At 40.9% G+C, this 13,454-nt stretch overlaps 1 protein-coding gene across 2 annotated transcripts in view; it reads right to left on the bottom strand.

The window, feature by feature from the left end:
* DARS1 (aspartyl-tRNA synthetase 1) overlaps positions 1–13,454 on the bottom strand; it is a 276,033-nt gene that overhangs the window by 23,610 nt on the left and 238,969 nt on the right. For both annotated transcript variants that reach the window (XM_083410335.1, XM_083410334.1), the window contains one exon: positions 9,592–9,694. In XM_083410335.1, the coding sequence (XP_083266461.1) occupies positions 9,592–9,694 (103 nt within the window). The remainder of the gene's footprint in view (positions 1–9,591; positions 9,695–13,454) is intronic.

Below are 13,454 nucleotides of genomic sequence, written 5' to 3'. Positions count from 1 at the left end.
CCACAATGTGGAATTATTATTCTTATTCTTATTTTTAAATTAAATGTTGGGCCACTGTAAAGAGATTTAGAAAGTGATTTAGAACACATCATCAGGAAGCAAGGGACATTGGTGAAATTATTTCTCAGCTGTGATAAATTAACAACAGGGTTGATGGCTGAAACGGAGGATAGCCCTAAAGAGATTTTTTGTCAGCATTTCAGATCCAATCATTACATCATCTGTCTGGGAAGCATTAAGCAGAAATAATACTCTTAGTGCAAATGAGCAAGGCTACAGTTCTTCCAGATTGTCAGGTGTATTTTTAAAGCATGCACTTTAAAGGAAGGTGCAGATAAAGACGGGACAAAAGATAAACTTAAAAGTGGAATATTTTGATTTTGTTGGTAAAGTCATTGCATGGGAAAGCAATAGTAGAAAAATGCTAAGGCTGCTTTTCTTCTTAGTAACAAAAAAATCTCAAAGTTATCTGTAGGGTAGAGACACAAGGCTTCTCTTCAGTCAAAAAAGTCAGAAGCTTCATTTTAAAAAGGGGATTGAAAGATAAAATTACCAGTGCATTAATATATTTTACCCTAGCATCTCATATTTTTAGATGCATTTCATTCTGACAGCACTTTTCCAACGAAAAGGGGTGTATTTATATTTCTTTTGCTTTAACCACTATTGGCTGAAAAAATCCAGTGGACAGATTTACTCAAGTTCTTTGTGAACATCATGGCCGAGTAAGGATTTGACCCTTCCATGATCAAACTCAAAGCCCAATACACTGCACTGGTGGATGTCTGTGCTTCTGAACCAGGCGCCTCTTTGGGCTATGTTTGGTTTAGTGTTACAATAAATATCCTACCCTTTTCTCCCCCACCCCCTGGCCACTGCTTCACAGACATTTCCCTTCTCCTCTGGCATGAGATTGGAAGTTTCTGCTTTGAATTTTGAGCAAAAATACATCAATGTGTCATCCGAAAAATATATACTGTGGTTAATATTAACTATGCTCACAAAAACAAGCTAGCTTGTTTTTCTAGATCAGTTGATCTAGAAAAGAAGGAAAGATTTCCAAACAAATCATCATGCCTGCACCAGAATAGAAGGGAGTGCACGAGCCTGGAGTATGGCATGCTCATTCCTGTTATACCAGACTATGGTTTATCTGAATCTTAACTGTGATGTCTCAGTCCAACCTACTGGCTTGTCTCCAACATTTATGTAGGTACATTATGAACTGCAACATCCAGAGCTCCCTGAAATGCTTCTCCTGAGGGCAGGGGGGATCAGTGGAAATTGGAGAGAGGCAATGTAGGTAGATTGCATGCTAACCACATCAATCGACTATGCGCCCACCTCACTATTTCTCTACAGGGGTAGGCGATAGTATCCTGTACCAGACAAAGCTTCCAAACAGTTTTCACAGACAGATCCATACCACATAACTGTTCTTCAAGTTTGCAATGGGATGACTTTAATAAGATCAGGAAGGGACACAGCCATGGTGTCAGATGGACCTGACATTAACACACATCTGGCTATAATAGCTAGCTGTTTGTCCAGGAGCCAGGGAGGGTGTAGAAGAAAACCCAAGACTGCAGAGACTCAAATAACAGATTAAGAGGAAACAGACACCGCACAATATTCAAGTAAATAAGCCTTGATGAGGTTCCAAATTCTTTAATCCCACCTACTTTAAAAGGCAAACACTCGACCCAGTGGTATGTCAGCAACATCAGGAAACGAGAATGAGATGTTTAAATCTGAGTTCTCTGGTCAACCATTAAATCACACCATGCAAATTAAAACTTCCCATGAAGACTGTTAAAGATCATTGTCATTTCTTGATCTGCCAAGCCTCACTGAAACAGAAGGTTTCTGTCAAAGCCATTAATGCCTGCTCCTAATAAGGACATCGAAAGGATTTGAAATAATAGAGTCTGCTGATTTTAATTCCACCCTCCTCTCCTTTACTCATTCAAGCAGTCCCTACAAGCGACTCACTGATCCTCTGTTTCCCATTTGTGATGGTAGGTGTTGGCATACTAAAATCAAAAACCTTGATTTTTGTAAAGGTCAAGGTTTCTCTCAAACTGCTTATATTATAAGGTGATGATTTCTCAGCAGAGGTGCAGTAGTTTTCCCAAGCCCAGTAGTTGCCAAACTGAAGCAACGGAACCCTTAAGAAGGTACTTATATACTTATCAGGAGCATCAAGAGAAAAAATCCAATCCTGGTGAAGTGCCCTTTCCCTACCCCTCATACCATTTACTCCAGCTGTTGTCTTCAATGTTTCATACCAACAAGCCTATGGCTGAAAATAGTGGTGGCTGAAAGGTTTCATGGTAGTTAATGTTTGTATAGGCCCAACCATTGTCAAGACAGACAGAGGTCACGAGGAAGAGGGAGAGAAAGGTTGAACTGTACAGCGTTGCCAGCTGTTGGCTCGTCCAACCCCAGTAATGATCTAGCAAGAATGAGAGAACGTAAAAGAGCACTAATGGGCAGACTACAACTCTGAACAAGAAGCCTAAGAACACAGATCAGAGTATCAACAGAGGCCAGGGTCTTATTGTACAGGAGTTAATAGTTTGTAAGTGCTATATAGATGAACAAAAAGTATAAAATTCTGCTTCTCCAGTAGTCAGAAAAAGCACACTTGACTGGTTTTTAAAAGCAGAGCTGTATAAATCAATGAAAAGTATTTTAGAGCTAATACGTGGTCTCTCATAATCTCATGGTCATCTGTACTCAGAATCTGGGGGGTCTTGAGGGTCTGCCCTGCTGCTATTTACCCACCCATGATTCTCAATGGGAAATTATCAAGCGAAAGCTTTCTTCCTTTACCACAGGTAGAAGCCAGATTCCAAACTGGGAGATTCCATGCTTGTTTGAACATAGGATCTTCCCTAATTCTGGGAAATTAAACTTTTGTTAAAGGCTTAGGAGACTGTGTGGTTTGCTCTAAATCTTCCTGGGGAATTTAGGACTGTGGGAAGATTTGAACAGGGCACTTCTAGCAGCTCATGGTCATGAACATTAACATGCCAGAATAGGTATAGTAATAGTGACAAAATGATTACCTACATCTTATCATTTGCTTCAAATCTATGGTACACGAGGGCCTTGGTTGAATTTGTGTATTCTCCCATGCATACTTTGTAGCACTTAGTAATGTGTCAATGAAAAGTCAAAACAGGATAACCAGGATTACAAAAACAAGTATAAAAAATCCAGTGTCAACCAACTCCCACCTAGGGTCAGAATTAAGAAGTCAGTCTGTGTCTCCATGCAGGGATAGGAAAGAATAGAGGTAAGTAGAAAGTGAACTGCAGGTCACTTGTCAGTTTCCAACGGGCTGCCTAAACTCCTTCAAAGAATGGTGGAACATGTAAACCTCAACCTTATACAGTGGCAACACATCAATGTGTTTTAACTTGGCTAGCATATACAGTATAACATGGCACTTCTTCTATATATTCTAAACCACAATATATACTTAGGATCACTTAACAAAGAACTATTACGCCTACCCTAAAGAGATCTTAAGAATGCACTTCTGCTTTGTAAATTTAAGATACACTGGTAGGCTGTGGGAAAACTAATAAACATAAAAGTAGACAACATAAGTCAACCCAAACCTGCCCAAGAATCAGGGCAGTCAGAAAAGCAAGATCACAACTGTGATCTTTTTTCTTTTTTAAAAAACTCCAAGAAATAACTGTTCTGGACTCAAAGGAAATTAGGAACGATTGTGTACCAGGAACTAATGATTTAAGAGTCAGTTTAGGAATGCCCCTGAGCAAACAGAAAACAAAGAAGCACAGAGGAACTACAAAGGTCAGTAGCAAAGAAAAGTGGAACTTTGGCTGAACGCAGCTTACTTCCAAGTAAATATATACGGGAATCTTTGCACCCGGGGACAGGCATTAATATCATTGTTTCCAGCTGACTGCTCAAAAACTATATGTCAACAGCATACAAGAGTGTCTAGTGAATTATTGTATTTTAGTATTTTGTTGGCAGCCACCCAGAGTGGCTGGGGGAAACCCAGCCAGATGGGCGGGGTATAAATAATAAATTTATTATTATTATTATTATTATTACTACTACTACTACTACTATTATGTAGTGTGGGAAGCAGTCACACCATGTGTTTTTCCTACCTCTGAAATATCTTTTGAAGAAGAAAATAGTATAAAATCTGCATGTATGGCTATTCTATATAGTCACCTATAGTGTCATAGGAAAAGGTTTACATGCAATGTGTCCCCTGGTTCATACCTATTTGATCTACTCCACTCAAAACAGAGCATGCATTTTTATCCCACTCTATCACTGTCTGTAGGTACTAGGGGCCTGCACAACCACATGATTTGGTTTAGAACATAATTTGGTGTTTTAGAGAAGAGCCCATTTCAAATGGGCTCTTCTCCAACACTCCAAATTGGCTTCTGAACCAAATCAAGTGGTTGTGCAGACCCCTAGACTGGACTGAAACAATTTAGAGGCTTATCAGGGTCCAAAGTTAAATTCCAACTCAGAAAAATAAAGGTTTGCGTCTCCTCCATTTACGATTAATGTGGATTTTAAAAATATATATTAACACCCCTAAGCCCTGTGATTGGAGATCCCTGGGGAAATCATTCCATCCAAGAGAAGTTAGACATGCCAATCACACGAGCTCCCTTTCTTCCTTCTCCCCACCTTGGTGTTTTTTGTATATGGCAAGTGGAGCGAGATGGGGGATTCAATTTTTCCAGGCACACTGTCTGCAGTATTCTTTTAACACTCCTGAAACAGCCCAGTCCCACTAGAGGTTCTTGCTTTGGGTACTTTATCTAAAACAAGCCCCAAATCTGCCGAAAGAAGCCTGCTTCAATGTGGGATTTGTCCAAATTAGATTTTTTTTTAAAAAAAAAAAGTTATGAGGAGCAACCTATCACTTGATTTCAAACTAGACCATGAAGGCACGTTATTCCAAGTGGTCAAATTATTTAGGTCATGAGGCTGAATAAATACGCAAGTGTGCTTGCATTGCATCCCTTTCAGGAACTTAAACTGGATAACCTAAATTTCCACTGGTAAACAGTTTTATGTCATCAAAGCCAACAACACTCAGTTTCTGCACATGGCAACGTTCAAGCTCAGCTATCCAAGTATTAGTCAAGACTTTCTGCTTTAACCACATTGATTGTGCAGTCTGGTTGCATTTGAGCAAACTTCTTTCAACAACTTTGTATTGCAAGATCAAACCCACAGCCACCGCTTAGTAATGAATCACTTTCAATCAGGTTTCTTGATAGAAAGCTTTCCATACTGCAGAAAGTTCACGAAGGTTATTTTTCTTTAGCTGACACTTAAGTGCTTTTTTAGTTGTTTTGAATTAAACAATAACAGCATCCCTGAGCCTGATTCAACAAAAAGATCTGTTCTGACCATATTGCCTCCTTTTGCTCTCAAATGTGGTCAACTCCAAGGGCACATGCAAGATGTGGCATCCCGTAATTGGGCTTTAGTCATATGTAGGTTACCAATTTTTGACCTAAAGTGCACCACCATATTAATTTCAGTTTGTCCTCATCTGTCCATTTTCATTTAATGATTTGGTTCTGGGCTACGTTCTATCCAAAATCTGACATTAACTTATTTAGGGCTCTGAAATACGACATAATTGCAAACTGATGAGCATATATTCTTTTCAAAATGAGACACTAAGATCTATTATTGATGCTCCAGGGAGGACCTCTTCAATCATGACAAGAACAGAACTTCAATCATGACAAGAACTTACCACTTCTAAGTGAGCTCATGCAGGCCTATCAAACAAGTTTCATGGGTCAGTAATTTAAATCAATGGCTAGTTTATGCCATGTAACTAACTGCTTATGGCCAAAGACTTTTACAACAATAGTTTTCTTGGTTTTTTCCCCTCAATCCTTTTATTCAAAAGTACCCATTGCTTGAGTCAAGTCTCATAAAACACCTTGGTATTCATGAATTTGAGCTCTATTTGCTGAAGCTGAACACACTTTTACATGACTCAAGTTCCAATATTGTTGTTTGAGTTTATAGTTTCATTTGCAATGAACAATGAAAAAATTTACTAATATATGTATAAAGAAACTGTAGTACTGGCGACCCATTTCACGACAAGTTAACTTGCTTACTATTTAAAAATATACAACAAAGGTCTATTTTGCAGTTACTGGAAGGACAGTTCTATTAGGCTATGCTGAATGTTATTTACTATCCAACCCAATAGGCTGGTTAACAGTAAAAACTCTAGGAAACTAATCCATGCTAAATGAACATGTCAACTTTTGCTACTTGAGATCAGTTCCTGCTACCTTATATATCGAGCTACAATTGGCAATCCTTTGCTCCCTTCCCCAATATCCTATTTACTGTAACTCAGCAGTAGCAAGGCTAACAAAGAGAGCAATCGATTGATGCCACCTCTTAAGAAAGGTAGCACTAAACCTTCAACATTTTAACTGTGCCAGTAAATTCAGTGAAGGTTGCGGGGGGCGGGCGGGGAGTGGCTTTGACATGACTGCTCCATGGTCACTGATACAGAAGAGCTCAGCTTGACTGGCAAGAAAGTGGAGCTCTGCAGGAAGCTTTCCTCTAGTGGGCCCTTTCATATGTAGCATTCACAACCATGTGCGTCTGCTTCGGCACATCAATCTCCGTTGGTTTAAACTACAACTCCCTGTTATGTCCAAAATAAAGCATTGCCGTTTTAATGTGCGTTTACTAATGAGGATCATGTAGTGCGTTCAAAACCGGTTCAAAATCTTTTCAGGGTTAAAATGAGCTGTAGTTTACACTAACCAGAACCAGCTCACTGAAGCAGGAGTAAAAAAGAGGCTTGGGGAGGCACCAACCCGACTCATTTCTCAGCTTGCTAAACTATATGGGATGTTATGCACAGAACAGCATGTGGTGGGAGGAGAGGAGAGATTATTCTGAAATGAAATCTTCCCTTCTTGCACAGGTTTGGTGGAAAAACAAATGTAACATGTTTTGCCACATGCTCACTAGATCTCAGTGTCTTGGGTTTAAGCATGGCTAGGTTCTGCACTGTTCCTTACACATTACATTCCAGTGATGGCCAAACTTGGCCCTCCAGCTGTTTGGGGACTACAACTCCCATCATCCTCAGCTAACAGGACCAGTGGTCAGGGATGATGGGAATTGTAGTCCCAAAACAGCTAGAGGGCCAAGTCTGGCCATCACTGAGTTAAGCAGTGTCACTCTGCTGGCACTTCAAAGTCAATAGTAGCATGTTAAATGTTTTCAGCTTGATCAAGAAAATGTTTCTTCTAATGACTAAGTAGCAGAAACGCATCGCTCAGAGTAAGAGCTTCTGGCATGAAAGCTGGAGTATTTTCAGGTAAACATTTCATATCAATAGTTCTCCCCATTACGAAAGTTCTCAGCTCTGTGCTAACACTGAGAAAAGGAGAACTATACTTGTTTGGCTATGTACAAGAAGAAGCAGAAGCAGTATGAACCTAAGATGCTCGAAAACTGCAGATGCCTCTCATATACAGCCAGGTGTTCAAAACTGTGTTCGGATAGATCCCATGAAATGGGTAGGAGAGCCAGATCATGTGAAATGAAGGCAAGGTCATTCGTTCATATACACAAAAGAAATATCGGCAGCATTCGAACAGGGATAAATGCTTAAATCCACTCCAAATGCAGAGTTGTATACATTACTATTTTCTCCTCTATTTTATAGAAAGCTGTAAAGAAATAAAAGGGTGAAGCAGCCAGATGTGATGTGAAGGGGGTTTGGGTTCATTAGCATGCCTTCCTCTTTGGACAGACTCCTTTTGATTCAAGCTTCTTTTTCTTTTACAAAAGGTGGTGAGAGGTTAGAGTGAGCAATCAAGATTGGCATCAACTTTTTTTGGTAATCACTACAAGTCAGTAGGATTTTGATTTGATTTGATTCTTTACACTGGCTAATTCAAAGTGTATAGTGTTAAGTGGGGAACACTCCAAATTAAGGCCAAAAAAGAACTGGGGAGCGCAACCAGTTGCCTAGGGAGCAGTTGTCTAAGGGAGACGGAGATGACAAATTGACAATTAGAGGCAAAATGCATGGCTTTGTTAGGGGAAAAAACCTTCAGTATGAAGGCATGAACAGAGGATACAATAGGATATGCCTGGTGCAGAGCAGAGCTGAAACCATTAGGAAGGTCAATCAAGGACTCATGACACAGTTGGAGCCAAAGCGAGGGCACCATTTAGGAAGACCAAATAAAGAGAAAACCCACATTTCTCTAATTATGTTCTCCAGGAACTAGGAAAAAAATTGAATCTCAAAGACACTAAAATAATTACAGAACATGTTACACATGCTCTAAATACTATTAAGCTAATGTGATACTGACTGTGCTGCTCCCTATGGCCTTGAACTTAATTTCCAGAACTGTTTGGCCCTTTTAAAAACTTTTCTAAGGAGAACAATGCATCACTTTCCTCTCCACCCCATCAGAACTGTCTACACCTTCTGGCATGCATTTAGGGCCCACCCCTGAGCCACGAAAGCTATGTCGAGAAACAGAACAGAAGTATCTTGAGTTCTCCATACTAAGGTAGACTCATAATTTAAAGCCTGGATGTACCAAGTCAAAAGCTAGACACAGAAGCATGTTCCGTTCTTGTAAAGGCCACTTTGCCACATAGGTGTGTAAGGGATCAAACCAATCAGTGGTCTCAAAACTAAAAGGTGTAAAGGATAAGCCACCCACTCTCAGTAGTGTAACTTTATACACAATGCAAGGCCCAGACGTAGAGAGAGTTCTAAGATCAGAACTGGAAGCCTGCTCTGGTGCCACAATCTAGTTCTGTTGCCTAGCTTGTTTCCAGGGTACCTTCCTTTCTGCCCTCATTCCCAAATTGCTTTGGTAACCCAGGCACCCATCAACTCAGGCCACAATCTTAAAGGCGCCTGTGGAGAGAAGGCAAACCCTTGCCTTGACCATAATGCTTCTTGCTAAAATAGAAACAGAGCCAATTACAATCGGGGGAGGAAGGGGGGGCGGGAATGCTACACAGAACAAGTTTTCGTTCCAGTAATGAAGATTACAAGAGTGCAAATTAGGTTCCTAACCCTTTCTGTCTTTTGGAGAGAGAAAAAATGCACTGCTGAACTTCTAAATACCTTCAATTTGCACTTTGCATTTAAATGAGGCAGAATACGTTACACAGTAAAGATCTCATGCTTAAGTAAAATAAAATAAAAAAAGATCGAGCCTGTGTTCACATGCACACACAAACATCCGACAAAATAATGTGTCCAAGTTCAGCCTGCCAACCTTTTTGTTAGCCAGCTTGAAAGTAAATAGGAGCTGTCTGCAGAGACAGAATGCTCCCCCAGCAGTTCAGAATGAATTTCAAGGCTGTGTTCCATTTTGTCTTTGTAAGTGTAATGCATTCAACACTATAGTGAGCTGACAATTTAAATAACTACATTTTAAAAACAAACGTGGCATTGATGTTAATGTGCGAAAATGGTCCCAACCACTGGGAGCCTGGGTTCCCACCATTGTTTACTGTGACAACAGGATATAATTGCTTACTTACTTGGCAGCAAACTTTACCATCTGCTTACTTGCATGGTCTCCCACAGCCACCAGAGCCTGGACATTAAACTGCTGCTGACGTAGGACTAAGAAACACTGTTTTCCTGAAAAGAAAGAGGAAGGAACAATGCAGGTGTATTCAGGGCAAGTTACTTGGGATCGTTCTGAATGAATACAAAAATATGTTCTACTACTTTAAAATTAAGCCAGACTTTTAAACACTCACAAAGCAAAGCCTACAGGCAGACATGTGCATCCTTTGGCACAGATTTTTTTACTCACAATAACCTTTTCATAGATCCAAATAATTTAATTTTTTTAAAAAAACACCACCACCAAATAAGCTCTTTGGATTGCAGCCTATGTATTTAGGAAACTTGAAATGATCAAACAACTTATCCTTATTTTATAACAGTTGTCTTTGTGAAGTGGGTGCAAATATAAATAAAATTTTGTGGGCATCTCTATGGCTGCAATCCTATACACATATACCCAAGACGTAAATGCCACTTAACTCAATGGTATTTCCTTTTGAGTAGACATGCAAAGGATTGCGCTGTAAATTAAAGGGTAACTGCACTGGCGGAATGGCTTTTGCTCACAGCAGCAGGATTCTGCTTCCTCACTTCCTCCCACCCCACTCCCAAATCTGCTCTGGGGGTTCCCCCAACTCTCTGCAACAGATGGATAAAAAGATTGAGAGGACTTATTGCAAAACTTGCTTTCATCCTTCTCAGGATGCCTCCAGCATCCGTATTGCAAAACTTGCTTTCATCCGTCTCAGGATGCCTCACCACCTTTCTCCTGTTATCTTCCCCTGGAAGGTCTTATTCAGCCTTTTACTCTGATTGCTCCTGCCTGTCAGTGACTAGTGGGGGGGAATGGGAGAGAAAGAGAGAGCATTGGAGCCTGAAGGCACTGTGACACAGAGGTAGTTGGGAGCTACATCACTGGTCCCTTCTGTGTCTCACTGCTGCAGATGCAATCTGAGTGATTCCAGGAAGAATGGGATCAGTCGCTTGCCCTCTGAATGTGGTGCTTCCCCCTTGGATATTAGAGCCTACTAGGAGAAGGAGGATGCACTCTAGCTCCTGTGTAAGATACAGACTAAAGGGTCTTAGGCTTGCTTGCTAGAGTCAAGGCTGGAGGTTTGACTCCCCTTATAAGGAGGCTACCTCCCCTTATGGGACGCGGGTGGCGCTGTGGGTTAAACCACAGAGCCTAGGACTTGCTGATCAGAAGGTCGGCGGTTCGAAGCCCCATGACGGGGTGAGCTCCCGTTGCTCGGTCCCTGCTCCTGCGCACCTAGCAGTTCAAAAGCACGTCAAAGTGCAAGTAGATAAATAGGTACTGCTCCGACGGGAAGGTAAACGGTGTTCCCGTGCGCTGCTCTGGTTCGCCAGAAGCAGCTTAGTCATGCTGGCCACATGACCCGGAAGCTGTACGCCGGCTCCCTCGGCCAATAAAGCGAGATGAGTGCCGCAACCCCAGAGTCGGCCACGACTGGACCTAATGGTCAGGGGTCCCTTTACCTTTACCTCCCCTTCCAGGATCCACTAATTGGTTTTTCCAAGAAGTGTTTTTGACACCTATTTCAGGAGAAGTTAGTCCTTGCCTGTATGCTCCACTCCTCCACTGGCTGAGAATGTGTTCTTTTTCTGTCTCTCAGGATTGTTCACATTTTCTCTTTTCGGGGGGGGGGGGGAATGGAAGGAAACCTATTATGAAACCTGGTTAAATACCTCTGTTTATTTAACTCAGAAATATATATGTGGTATTCTGCCAAGTATCTGTGTCAGAGATCATGGCCATTCCTGATTAAAATGACTATTGTTTAAAACACACTCTCACTCTTTTGCGATTCTGCAAAACAGACAAGATGAATTTTCCATATGCAGCTCAACACCTTTTGAAACAGCTTTCTGACTCATAACATTAATGTTGCAATGAACTGGCGAGTGGGCTTCTACCGAGACTCATATCAGTTCCTCCAATGCTTGCCACCAACGGAACCTGAATCACACATCTCACTTTTAGTTTGACAGCTTGGATTCCTACAAGTTAGCGGTTTGGGCCAAATATTGCGGCTAACATAAGGCAGACAGGGAAATTCGTCATCTCTCTGCCTTACGCAGTACAACTCCTAATCAGACGTGTCACTTTCTAATCCCAACCTTATACCAAGCACCTCGGAGAAGTACAAATGAGTTTATCTCCATATTTTCTCACAGTTAACCTGAGAGATAGCAACTAACCCATGGCTCCCCAACAAGTATTATTATTGCACAGTATGATATCTTGTTATGCTCAAGCTTGCAGAAAGGCTCTCAGCTGTATACGTTAATACATTTTCAAACTCTTGAGTGATTCTTTTATCATGACGCGGTACGAGGGATAGAAAGATTTTCAGAAAGGGGCATAAGGAAACCAACTTGCCCATTCAGAAATTTTCTACCCATCCCAAGACAAGCCCTCAGCACCAGTCTTCTCACCTGCCCATTTCCCACCCTTTTACAAACATATAAATCTGAAAGAGAATGGAAATAAGGGAGACCGGTAGTCCAGCCTAAAGCTGAAGGCTGGTTAAACTGTTCCAGCATACTAATTTCCCACTACACACACACACACACACACACACACACATATATATATATATATATATATATATATATATATATATATATATATATATATAAAATATAAATATAAATATATATATAATTCACTGACCAGTAGGGGAAAAAAACCCTCATTTGCATAGTTAAGGGGGGATCTGTTCCTTCTGAGCCATACCAATGACTCCAGACTGTGCTCAGAGCATGTGACGCTGTGAAGTGTAGCACTTTATTCACTCGGATTCATTTCTCTGGTGGGTTTTTAAATTTTATTTTAACAATGAATTTACCAGTGCTCCTCTGGACAATGGTGGTTTCAAGCAGGCCCAAAAATGATCTGGAAATTTAGGCAGCATTGGTGTTGTACATTTTGAATCCCTCCTGTCACAATTTGCAAATCTGGCGAGGGAGGGGTGCGAGAGGGAAACAAATACAAAGGGGCTGGGGCAGTTGGGTCTTTCCAAACTTTGGGAGAATTCTCAGAAAGATCTCTGGCTTTTTAGGAGAATCTGAACGCACCATGCGGTATTATGCATTTCTACAACTGTGCAAGAGTTAATTTGTCTGAAACAAATTAAAATTAACCACGGTTTGGATAACGTGGCAGGCTGTGGTTAGGCAAAAGTAGAAGCGAAAGCTTTTGAAAACTCCCTCCTTACAATCATGACGCAAAAGTGGGGGAGACCACAAACCTGAAGCTTGCCTGGTCTCATTCATATGAAACTAAACTTTTCACATCAGCGCACAGGAGGGAAATCTGAATCCCGTCTCATTTTAGGCAGCCCCTATAGCCTCCTGAAGATGCCTTGTGCTGCTCCCATCCTTCCATCCCCATAGAGTTCCTTCATTTGTGTTTGTTTCCTACTTATTTTTTCCTGGCTACTTACTGTGTTTCCCCTTCCTTCATGCAGTTTTAGTATAATTGGAAGTAGTTCATTTTATAAAAAATAAACTCCCTCTCCCTGCTTCTTCCCTATAGAACTTTTCCCCCTCAACTTTCCAAGATCAAATTTGTATGCTTCTGTCATATATGCACCTGTGTGCAGCACACTAAAGTCAGAAAGGCGTTACTTTCATTTGCTTTCCACAACAGGGGGTTTATTGGTCTGTTGTTCTAAAGATAAAATGCTCTGTATATTTGAGTGCAACTGAATCAAACTCAGTAGGCTTTACTTCCAAGTTAACCACACAGGAGCAAGAATTCTAATGTAAGGTAACCACGGTGAAAATTGAAGCAGGGTGGACTTTA

The sequence above is a fragment of the Podarcis tiliguerta genome (assembly GCF_965153285.1).
Source record: "Podarcis tiliguerta genome assembly, chromosome: 1".
Classification (NCBI taxonomy): domain Eukaryota; kingdom Metazoa; phylum Chordata; class Lepidosauria; order Squamata; family Lacertidae; genus Podarcis; species Podarcis tiliguerta.
The sequence above is the reverse complement of the archived record's forward strand: the minus strand, read 5'-3'. Positions and strand labels throughout refer to the sequence as shown.